The sequence below is a fragment of the Panthera uncia genome, chromosome C2 (genome assembly GCF_023721935.1).
Source record: "Panthera uncia isolate 11264 chromosome C2, Puncia_PCG_1.0, whole genome shotgun sequence".
Lineage (NCBI taxonomy): Eukaryota > Metazoa > Chordata > Mammalia > Carnivora > Felidae > Panthera > Panthera uncia.
Genome location: NC_064810.1, coordinates 124,932,558 through 124,944,864, shown reverse-complemented (window position 1 = coordinate 124,944,864; position 12,307 = coordinate 124,932,558). Strand labels below are relative to the sequence as shown.

Genomic DNA, 12,307 nt, shown 5'->3' with positions numbered 1-12,307 from the left:
TTCTCTCTTCATTTATCTCTGAAAGATGATGCATATCATATACTCGAGGGTCTGTTCATCTGCCCTGTCTCTTCCTCTCTCCACAGCCCCTTCCACTGTTCCCATCATGCACCAGGTCAGTGCCACCATGAGGAGCATCACCTTGTCATGGCCACAGCCAGAGCAGCCCAATGGCATCATCCTGGACTATGAGATCCGGTACTATGAGAAGGTGAGCCAGCTCCGTCCTCAGTCTTTCAATACCCAGGGCCAGCTACTGTCCGGGGGATGGTGGCCATCTGAGGACTGGAGGAAATCCTGACGGAGGGAAAAATCTGCTGATGGAGGCCAGAGGCTCCTTGGGAGAGTTCATCGGGTCTTCATTGGCAAAAGTCTCCAAAGTCCAGACTCTTCCTGTGTCAACTCAGGAGAGAATCTTCCAGCTTACACCCTGCTGTCTGAACAGTTCAGTGGGCCGGTATGGGCAGAACCAATCCCATTTTTCCCAGTCATATGTTCGCTCTATTAATGTAGATGCTACAAAGTTCCAGGTGTCCCCTGAACTTCCTAAAGATTTTGTGGTTTTGTAGAGCCATGTTCTCTAAAGTTTTTGATCATGTTCTTCCAATATATGTTTGTGTATTTATAGGTCATATGCATGTACTACTGCACTAGTATATTCATAGAGATTGAAGACATGTAAGTGGAAATTTTGAAGGATGAGACAGAAATTAAAAGAAATGTTTGTGCTGCCCACTGACTGCTCTTTAGCAGCTGCTCCTGAGGCCTGCAGCAGGGCACACACTGCCAAGTATGAAAGTGGTGCCTTACGGAGTTCGTCCCCTTGGTCTCTGTAGGGGAGGCAGTACCTCCTTCCCATCCTGTTAAACTGCAGCATTTGCAAAATCCCAGGAAAATACTGACCCAACACATCGTTTGTAAAGACACTACATTCATTAATTGGTTCAGCAAGTATTGATTAAGTGCCTGCTATTTGGCAAGTACTATTCCAGGGTATATGCATGATCCAAACAAAGATGCCTGCCCTCACAGGGATCACTTTCCAACAGAAGGAGACAAAAAAGGAACATAGTAAATAAGGAGATCATATAGTAGTTAGAAAATGAATGATGCCATGGAAAATAGAAAGAGCAGAGCATGGTAAATGGAATCAGGGAGTCAAATTTAGGGGAGGAACAGGTTACAGAACTACATAGGATGGTAAAGGGAGGCCTCTTGGAATAGGTAGCTTCTAAGTAAAGACTTGAAAGAGGTGAGGTTGTTGTGAAATGGGGGAGAGAGAGGCAACCACCTGTGCAAAGGCCCTGAGGCAGGGTCATGACTGGTGATTCTAGGAACAGGAAGAAGACCGGCCTGACTAGAGTGGTACGAGCAGTGGGAAAGTAGTAGACAGGTGAGAGAGGTAACCAGGGGAGGTGATCAGACTGGACCTTAGAACTTAACCACTTAGAGCTTAACCACTGAGTGAGATGAGGATTCATATAGCAGGGTTAGAAGCAGAGAAGAGACAAAATCTGACTTACATTTTAAGAGGCCCATTCAGCTGTCCCATTAAAAAACAGGCTAGATTACAACCAACTAGAACAAGGATGATGGTGGCTTGATTAGGATGGAAGGAGATGGCTGGCGAAACAGGGTAGATTCCAGATATATAAACTAAAGGCAGAGCAACGGGATTTCTAACAGTTTGGGCTTCAGATGTGGGAGGGTTTAGGCCTGGCCCGATAGAAGGAGGCAGCCACCATTGACTTAGAAGGGTGCTTGTTGGGGCTCCTGGGTGGCTCAGTCACTTAAATGTCCGACTTCAGCTCAGGTCATGATCTCACGGTTTGTGAGTTCAAGCCCGCATCGGGCTCTGTGCTGACAGCTCAGAGCCTGGAGCCTGCTTCCAATTCTGTGTCTCCCTCTCCCTCTCTCTCGGTCCCTCTCCCCCTCATGCTCTGTCTCTCTCAAAAATAAATAAACATTAAAAAAAAGAAAAAAAAAGAAGGGTGCTTGTTGAGAGAGAGCATATTTGTGGTAAGGGAAGGGACAGAAGTTCAGCTCGATGTCTAAAACACTTCTGAGATAGCCAGTAGTTCAGGCAGCTAGATGTCCCTGCCTGGAGCTCAGGAGAGAGGCCAGGTTGGAGAAGTCCCTCTGGAAGCTGTCAGTATGTAAATGTATGAAAGCCTTGAGCCCGGCAGAACTATCCAGTGGGTCAGTGGAGGATCAGAGATGGAGACTCACAGACCTCCAGGACGGAGGCAGTATTGAACAGTGGTACGTGACTGCCTGGGGAAGGAGGGCTCTAGTCTCCAGTGCCCTCCATAACTAACCAGCTGTGCAGCCATGGCCAAATTATTTAACCACTCTGGGTCACAGTTTTCACATTTGTAAAATAGTAGCAGTTTGTGTCCCTGAAAGTGGAGGGCTAGATGGATCACCAATCTAGTCTGTGAGGATGTACACCCTTCTGCCCTTGCGGCCGAACTTGCAAGCAAGGTGAGGATTAGGTAATGTTCTATTCCATTTAGAGAATATTGGGTTTTGTAGACAGTTGATTCAGATAATTCTGTGAATTGGGGGTAATTTAAACCATCTGGATTCATAAGCAACCATTATATCCAATCAGCTTTGAATTGGGAGCCCTTGTTTGCTAGATATTTTTTATCAGTTAATAAAGTAAATGTTGGATTTCCACAATGTTTTGGACCAATCTGCCTGGACCAATTGTCCACACAGTCTCATTTCATCATCAAAATTGACCTAAGAGTTTGATAGAGTTATCATGTGTGGCCAGCATATGATGCAATGTCAGAATCACCAGAAAGATTCTAACAGTGCCTCTTCCCACACACACTTGAACTTGAGCCTTATAAGCTCACCTCAGAAAAATAATAGTAATTTCTCCCTAGTCTGCCCCTCTTGGGTGCCAAGAGCTTTATAAGCATTATCTACTTTTCTCCTCACTACCCAGTGTGGTAAATATTAGTATCATTGCTATGGGTAAAGAAGCCAGTGCACAAAGTAGTTCAAAACAAAATAAAACTTACCCAAAAGCACACAGCCAGGAAGTGAGCTTGTCACACAAGGCAGTGCTGGAGATCAGCTACGTACATGCGAACCGCCTGCCTTCCGCCTCATCTGCCCTGCCAAAGGCACTCATGCCATCATAGGGGTGGGCTTCGTAACAGGCTCCTGCCTGTGTCCCTTGGCTCCTCATTTTCCAGCCCACACCCAACCTCTTCTGCTACTTTTCCCTTTACATGAAAGCCTTGTCCTTTGAAAATACTGTAATGAACTTCAACTTTTGATGCTATGAAGGAAGCTTATTCTCCCATTTCAGACCACGTCCCTACTTCTCCGTAATTTATACTAATTATTAACAGACACACATGCACAGCAGCCCAATGCCCAAGGCAGCTTCCACACCTCAGTGAAGCATATTATTGTCCTCACTCCAGAGGATAGAATGCTTGCCTTGGAAACACAGAAGATTCTTTGCCAAAGCGTTGGTTACCATACGGTATGTTACTACGGAACTCTCCTTCACTTATAAAGTGCTTGACTGTAAGATCTGTTACATTGCCTGGACCATTTCTAATACAAATAAAGAAAAATACATTACCCTGTGAGGGTATTTTGAAATAACCACAGTGGTAATAAATCATCATACACTGAGTATCTGTTATGTGCCAGATATTCACAAATACATTAGCTCTGATCTTGAAAAGAAATAAAAAGAAAGATACTTGAAAGCCAGGTATAACCAATTTATAGGTGATGGAACTAAGTCACAGAAAGGTTAAATGACTTACCCATGACCATAGAGAATCAAAACTATGGACATTTTTGATATATTTCAATGGTGAAAATTTCCGAGCTCAGTAAGGAACTAGATAGCAATCATGCTGATGCTGAGGATCTCAAAATTAATGTGGCCTGTGAAATAAAAGATTGTATCTTAATTTTAAATCCAAATTCTTATAAGCAGAAAGATCTGCCTACCTGCTCACGAGGCTGGCAAATCCTGGTGTTTAGAGATGCAAACACAATAAAACTCAGCCCAGTAGATATCCTGGATTCACCCCAAAGAAATAAATCCCCATTCCTCCATTCTGTGCCACTTCTTTTAAGCCAGGAGTCAGCAGAGTTTTTTCCATAATGGACCAAATAGGAAATATTTTAAGTTTGTGGCCATATAGTCTCTGTCCCAACTACTCAACTCGCCTTTGTAGAAGAAAAACAGCCATAGGCAATATATCAGAAGGTGGGCATGGTTGAGTTCCAATAAAGCTTTATTTACAAAAACAGGTAGCTAGCCATGGGCCATAGTTTTCCAACCCCTGAAAACCCACCCTGGGTCTCCTACTTCACATCGCCCTCTCAATTTATGCTTGGAACACCTTTCAATTTCAGCTCTATAAATAGAATCAATGAGGCTTTCGCCTCCTCCAACAGCTCATTAATAGAGAGCTCAGATGCCATCGAGCTGATGACACTCCCAGAGCCTCTCCATGTTCATCTCCTTCCCATTTTCATATGCTTCCATTTATCATCCTCTCTTGTTTACTGTCTTGTAGCACTTTTCACTCCTGGTGTCAGCGCTTGTAGGCAAACCATGGGAGGGGCATCTACATCTGCTCTCAGCTGTCTTCATGATTAAGCGTTTAGACGCTTACTTGCTCTTCATAACTGTCTGGGCCAGAATGGACTGGTTTAGGCCTTGGGAATTTCTACCCTTCAAATTTTAGGATCATTTTCTCCTAGAAACTCTTTCAGGCGTCGGCAATATCTTGTGCTCGATTGATTGGTTCAAATAACTGGTCTGAAGTGTGGTGTTTATTCATTCATTTAGCACTGAACCGTTGAGCAGTTTGGTGCCAGCCAAACAGGTTGGGGATGGGAGCCATGGTCTCTGCCCTCGATAGCGATGGTCTATACCTCTCACATGCTTATAGAATCAATCATGAAGCAAACAAACAAACAAAAAAGCCGCGTGCTCTTTGCTCTCACCCATTTGCCTGCAGTTGATTAATGGGTTTGAAGAGAACAAGGATTAATATTCATTTTAATCACGGAACTTCTTGAATGTGTGGGCTATAAAGTGATAAGGGGTTAATGTTTTGTCTTCACAATCCAAATACTAATACACCAAAAGACAGTTGTCAGTAAAAGAGCTTCCCAGTGGATGTTTCACTTCTTTCAAGCAGTGCCTAATTCCACAGATACCAGTGAAACCAGAAAATCCAGACAGCTACCCGGATTTTGTAGCAATGGGATTTTGTCCTAATTTGCAAGGTGATTAGGTGATTTATATAGGTTTAGGTCTTAGATCTTCAGTGTGTTAGGACAGTAATGACCAACGTTCTAGCTAATATCCCTCCTATAGTAGACAGCCTTCTTTCTGCTGGATCCCTGATTGGTGGTGGGGTGGGGGCATCCTCCTTTTTTTTTTTTTTAATAGATCAAACCGATGGATGGGCAGTTCCTTCCAAGCAGTCCCTCCCAGAGGTCAATGGATATCCCCTCCATGAGGATGAGTGTGTAACCTTCAACCGTCTATTCAAGCTGACCTCTAGCCTGTGGTCTCTTAAAACTACTTCCAAGCATTTGTCACCAGGGCATGTGTCACCACAGTCTAGATGGGCCCAGTTGCTTGCAGGCTTCTCATCTCTCTAGGCCTTGCTTTCACGTGTTGTATTCAGTTCTCACTCTCTGTATTTGTCCATGTGGCTAATTTCTTCCGCCTTTGATGACTCAACTAACGTCACCCTCCCAGTCTCCTTACCAGCCTGAGCTGGGTGACCCTCTGCTCTTCCCCCCCCCCCCCAGCCCCCTAAGCTGCCTTCTGCCAAGTCACTCAGTCAGCACTGCTGTCAGCATCTGGGTATTTTCTGGTCCACCCCACAAGATTTTGCATCCCCAAGGAGAGGGGCCATGCCTTGGTCCCTGAAACCATGTGTAGGTAGTACCCAGCACACGGTAGCATGCCATAAATGTGGCTGCCGGGCCAAATGATTGAGTGAATGCACATTAGGTCACCTCTGCCTTTGCAAAGTAGATGTTTGCATATTTTAAAACAATGGCAATTTTTTTAAATCATTGCACTGTATTCTTTTGTCCTGGCTCAACTCCCCAAACTTCTGTTGCTTGTCTGAGGCTGTGGGTTACACATCTCTTGCCGTCAGCTTTCCCCTCATTTGTTACCATGCCCCTCAAACCATTGTGCCTAGAATTCATCACAGAACCCCAGATCTGCACAGGGACTTGGGAGCTTCCCTTTCAGTGACCTAAGCTCTTCATTTTCACTGATGTCCCCATTTTGCTCTGAGACTGATGGTACAGACAGGGGCAGTCCCAGAGTTGAAACTTTTGTTCCTGTACACTTGGAGATAACCCACAGTCTTCATAATGCACACATGAAAATGATCAGAGGCCAGGCTGGTGTATAATGAGGGCGCTGAGGGGAGGGTGTAAAGATGAAAGACAGCAATGAACAGAGTCCATGGGAAGCCTTCCTGGAAGAGGGGGCTTTAGAGATACAGGCACAAGGAACATGCAGGGTGCAGAGGAGCACTAGAGAGAGGCATTTCAGACCGGGAAAACAGCCCAAGCAAAGGCCCTGGGTCTGGGAGTGTGGCCCCTGAAGGGACAGCGAGGTGGTAATTTGGGGGTTGTGAGAGACTGGAATTGCTTCATTATGAGGACCCTCTAAACCTAGATTTAGGAGTTTTGTTTTTATCTGATTATAACTTTAGGGAAGGTCAGAGATCTTTTTTAATGTTTTGTTTTTATTTTTGAGAGAGAGAGAGACAGACAGAGCATGAGCAGGGGAGGGGCAGATAGAGAGGGGGACACAGAACTTGAACCAGTCTCCAGGCTCCATGCTGTCAGCACAGAGCCCAATGTGGGGCTCAAACTCACTAACTGTAAGATCATGACCTGAGCCTACATCAGATGTTTGACTGAGCCACCCAGGCGTCCTGTTAGAAAAGAAGTTTGGATTTGGTGGAGAGGGAGTGGCAGAAAAGATAGGAGGCTACAAAAGTCTAGGCACAAACCAAATGTTAGTAGCAAAGACAGGAAGTACCCTTGAAGGCACCAACTATGGGTGGGGAGTCAGAAGGCTGAGAAACAGGAGCAAAAATCTGTGCACACCAGAGGACACTCATGTGTGGATAACAGAGACTATAGAAGACCAGGCAGAAGGTGCCGGAGAGGGTGGTGGGGGTGGAGGGGTGACCCCTGAATAGATGAGAAGGGGCAGAGCCTGCTCTCCAGGGAGAATGGACATGTCTTCCCGATGCTGGTGGAGAGGGAACTAGAAGTTGGGATCCAAACAGACTGACACAGGCCAAAGTGAAGGCAGAAGCAGGTATGGGAGGTGGTTTGGAATGGCCTCAGGCTTTGTAGCAGAGTGGACACTAAGTCACTCAGCTAAGGACTAGGACCTGAGGGAACTTAAGGGGTGATCTAGAACAGTCATGGTGAGGAGATCCTGAGTGAGGAGAGAAAAGGCAAGTCCTCAATAGAAATGAGACAAAGGGCAGGGACACCTGGGTGCCTCAGTCAATTAAGTGTCCGACTCTTGATTTCAGTTTAGGTCATGATCTCACAGTCGTGATTTCAAGCCCCATTTGGGGCTCTGTGCTGACAGTGCGGAGCCTGCTTGGGATTCTCTCTCTCCCTCTCTCTCTGCCCCTCCCCACTCATGTGTGTGCTCTTTCTCTCTCTCTCAACATAAATAAACCATAAAAAAAAAAAAAAGGGAGACAAAGGGCCGATGCTGCCCAGCTTGCTTCTACTGACATCGGAGATGCAACAGGATTTTGCAAAGCTGCATGTGCACTGAACCCTGGATGGGGAAGGACTAGAAAATGACGATGAGCCCCCCAGCCTGGCTCTGAGAGCCTAGCCATTTGCTCAGAGCCTCCTTTTTAGAGCATGGCCACCTCATGACACAGAGCTGATCCTTCATTCCCTTGGTCCAGGCCAGATGTCCCCCATTCAGAGAGAGGGCCTGGGGCCAGTGACAGCTTTTAGCAGATCTGTAGGACCAAGGACTGACAGGGCCTGGGTGCTCCAGGGTGGAGCAGGTGGGGACGCAGACCTCAGGAGGAGGCTGCAGACTGTTCTCCTCACTCTCTTTCAGGAGCACAATGAGTTCAACTCCTCCATGGCCAGGAGCCAGACCAACACGGCGCGGATTGACGGCCTACGGCCAGGCATGGTGTATGTGGTGCAAGTGCGTGCCCGCACGGTGGCGGGCTACGGCAAGTTCAGTGGCAAGATGTGCTTCCAGACACTGACAGACGGTAAGAGGCAGGCCAGTGAAGTGGTACAGGGCCAGCACTTGGGGGGGGGGGGGGAAGAGGCCCTGAAAAGCTGCCCTTGCAGCCCAAGTGCCAACCTGTCACTGGATTCCAGTGCGATTCCCTTGGAAGGGTTTGCCCTGGGGGGGTGGGGGCAGGGCATTACTCTTGAGTCATTCACAAGGCAGGGCATCTTTCTGAAGTCAGGCCTATTTCTCTCCTAACATCGCTTGGGTTTTCCTTCAGTGGATCTCTGTACCACATGCAGAGAGGTCCTGGCAGGGAGACCCCCACGTAGCTCAGGGTTCATGTGCCTCCTGCCTCAGAATCAGGGCCCAGGTGTTGCCGTTGTTTTACCCTCACTCCCACTTCACCCCTCTGTTCTGGGGGGCTGGGAGCTGAGCTCACAACCTAATTTCACGAGATAAGGTCTCCAGGAAGGACACAGAGGGGCAAATTTTGGGGTATAGCAGTCCCATGCAACCAGTATCTCAGCTTGTTTGAAACAGCTTCACATGTGACTCTAGCCATGTATCTCCAGTGATAATAGACAGACACTGTCTTCTAAACCATCCCCAAGGCCAGAAAGCCTGTCACCCAAAATACTTCCACCTTTGGGCTTTGTTAGTTCCCCATTAATGACAGTCTCTCCTGGTCCTCTGAGACCATGCTTTTAAATGGTTATGAAAATCTGATTTCCCTGTAGCCTGAGGAGGCGGTGTGGGATATCTGCCTGTGTTCACCCACTCTTTCCCTTAGCCAGCCATTTACTGTGGTGTATGCTTTCATTTTTCTATTCACTGTCTGTCCATTTTATTTATTCATTTGTGAGCTGTTTCCTGATAGTTTTCCAGATATCAGTCTCTTCTCAACCCCCTCAACTGAGAGCCTTTAATTTTTCACTTATTAATTAAATTACACACAAAACAGTCTACCTTTACATAACATTTTATTTTAGGCCAGCACTCTCTGACTAGGTGCGTGATAGGACCTGAGGTTTTATATTGACTCACATTATGATGTTTAACAATTTAACATTTCACCAGAAACATTTAAAATCAGATGATTTCATATGAAAGCCATAATGTACATTTTCTTGTGAAAAGCTAAAAAGAAGCCAAAGCTGATGGGCATTGTAGGGGGAGGGCTGTACCCCCGAGCTGAGAGGCGGCTGCCCCCATGGGGCGTCTGCCCCTTCCCAGTGATTTGTACCCAGATGCTTTAATGTGAGTTTTCTGGCTCCTGTAGGATTGGAGCTTGCAACTCGTTTTGAGTTCTTTTCAGGTGAATCTTCGCTCATATTTCGAGGATAGTGAGATGGAGTAGAAACCGAGCCAATTTATTCAGGTTAATAATGCTGCCGGTATGAAAAGAATGCAGGCTGTCTCCTGTTCCTTAAGGATTCTGTCCCCTCTTTGCACCTTACTTACCATCTAGATTTATGGGCACTGTGGCACCAGGAAGTACACAGGAATAAAAACCCAAAACTCAGAATGCTCTGAGCACTGGTCTCTTGGCAATTCTGCTAGACAAATCAAGAAGTAACAAATTTCTCCCAAGAAGACTATTCCTTTTACATTTGGCAGTTAAGTTTTATAAACCCAAGAGGGGCTAGATGTAAGAGAGTTTTGGTAAGTGGCCAAATTCAGGAGTATTTATCTTAATGACTGAGGTTTGCACATCGGTAGTAATTATGTTCACTGAGGCTTTGGGTCCCGTCTTCAGCATAAAGGTGAGTTGAAGGTTGATCAGTGATAGGTCATTGGAGCCGGAGGACCTATAGGATTCCGCCCAGGGTCAAAGACCACACTTTGGGCAGCATTGACCTCCACATGACAGCAGAGCTACTATGGGCTGCTGTTAGCTATAGTATGCTAACCTTTGGCTTATATGCTTTTTTTTTAACCCATTCATACAGCATGATATTTGCATGTTTATCAAACAGTCCAGGTGATTCTTATGCTCCCCAGTGTTTGAGAATCATAATTCAACTCTATGAGCAGAGGAAGGCACTTCTAAAGATAAGGATGTTGGTTCTTGAAGCCTCTCACTCTCTAGAAATCAATTTTAAAGACTGAAGGTCACATTGCTTTATGAAGTTTTTAAGTTATAAAGATGTTTTTATGGACTCTTCATTGTGGTTCCTTGAATTTTGTTCTTTTGCCAAAAAAAAAATTTTTTTAAAGTTTAATCACTTATTTTGAGGGGGAGGGGGGGCAGAGAAAGAGGAAGAGAAAGAGAATCCCAAGCAGGCTCCGCACTGTCAGTGCAGAGCCCAGTGCAGGTCTCAAACTCCCGACCTGTGAGATCAAGACTGGAGCTGAAACCGAAAGTCGGGCGCTCAACTGACTGAGCCACCCAGGCACACACACCCCATTTTATTTTTAAACACTCATGTTACAGAAAACTGTCAGTTGAGAAACTATACCTTCAGTCTTTAAAATTGATGTCTATGGAGTGGCTTCGAGAATAACATCCTTATCTTTGGAAGTCTCTTTCTCCACCCACAGAGTTGAACGGTGGTTCCTAAACTTTGGGCAGCATGAGAATCGCCTGGAACATTTGGTAAATATGGAGATATTCTGCTCTTCACTCAAAGGTTCTGATTCAGTAGACCTGAGGAGGGCCCCAGAAAAAGTCATGGTTTATTTTCGGGCTCAGGTGATTCTGATGCAGGACATGGTGAATTTCACTTCAAGAGCTATTGTCATTGAGGTTGCCAAGTGAAATACAGGATAGCCAGATAAATTTGAATTTCAGATAAAGAACTGGCAATATTTTATTCTAAGTAAGTATCTCCCATTCAACATTTGGGGTATACTTACACTAAAACATTATTCATTGTGTACCTGAAATTCACTTTTAACTGGTCGGCCTGTATTTTTATTTACTGTATCTGGCAACCTTAATTGTAATAGAACACATAAAGCTTGATCTCTGTATGCCTTAGTCCTTAATGCCAAGTGAAGGAATAAGCATGATGATGATAATAATAATAATAATAATAATAGCCAGCTAGGCCAAGTGGTTTCTATGGATTAAGGAAAAGAGTATTAGGATTTGGGACATTGCAGACATTGCAAACTGTGCAGACATTGCAAACTGTGCCTCTCATAATTTGATTGTTTTATTACCTTTTTTTAGCAGAAAGGAGTCTGAGGGTCAGAGAGACTAAAGACTTTGTCCAGGATCACAGAGCTCACCCATGGTAAAGCCAGGGTTTCGGGGGAGCTCTGTTCACCTCTGTGACTCGGGGGCTTCCTTTTTGCCCGTGTAATACAGCACGGTTCTAACCTTGGCAGAGGCCTTGATCATATTCTTCTTGAGTGGGAACTTTGGAGTGCCGGGCCATTTCTCCGGTGTTCCTTCATCCTCCACAGCTCCTGGTGTAGCACCTGCTGCCCAGCTGCTGATACTCTTTAAATATCTGCTCAAAGAATCTATACGCTGTGCTGTGTTTCAACACCTATGTGTTTTCAAAAGTCCTTCAACAGTGGTTTTTCTTCTTCCCCTTAGACGTATCCTAGCATGACTGACCGTCCTTTGAGATACCTTCCAAATGAGGGGATGTAGATTGGAGTCACCTCTGCTGTGGGGACACATGTCATCAGCATTTAATTCTGAGCTTCTGTCCCTGCTGTTTTGTTTTTATTGTTACTGTCATTTGCTTCTAGTTGTTCTTGTTTATTTGTGACTTGAAGATCATTCTTTGTTTTAGTTGGTCTTCTAGCTCTGAAGCATAGAAGCTGTACTCTACATATACATACATATAGACACACATACACACACGCACGCACACACACACATATTTATAATGTCTTTAGTGTCATGCATTGAGTCCCAGCTGTATGCAATGAGCACACAGGAAGAACTCTAATGCCTCTTTTTCACCTAGATGACTACAAGTCTGAGCTGAGGGAGCAGCTGCCACTGATTGCTGGCTCGGCAGCAGCCGGGGTCGTGTTCGTGGTGTCATTGGTGGCCATCTCCATCGTCTGTAGCAGGTAGGT

The 12,307-nt window shown here is 45.5% G+C and overlaps 1 protein-coding gene across 2 annotated transcripts in view; it reads left to right on the top strand.

The window, feature by feature from the left end:
• The window catches only part of EPHB1 (EPH receptor B1), a 213,165-nt gene that overhangs the window by 115,758 nt on the left and 85,100 nt on the right, over positions 1–12,307 (top strand). For both annotated transcript variants that reach the window (XM_049628803.1, XM_049628802.1), the window contains 3 exons: positions 87–211; positions 8,138–8,300; positions 12,193–12,301. In XM_049628803.1, the coding sequence (XP_049484760.1) occupies positions 87–211; positions 8,138–8,300; positions 12,193–12,301 (397 nt within the window). The remainder of the gene's footprint in view (positions 1–86; positions 212–8,137; positions 8,301–12,192; positions 12,302–12,307) is intronic.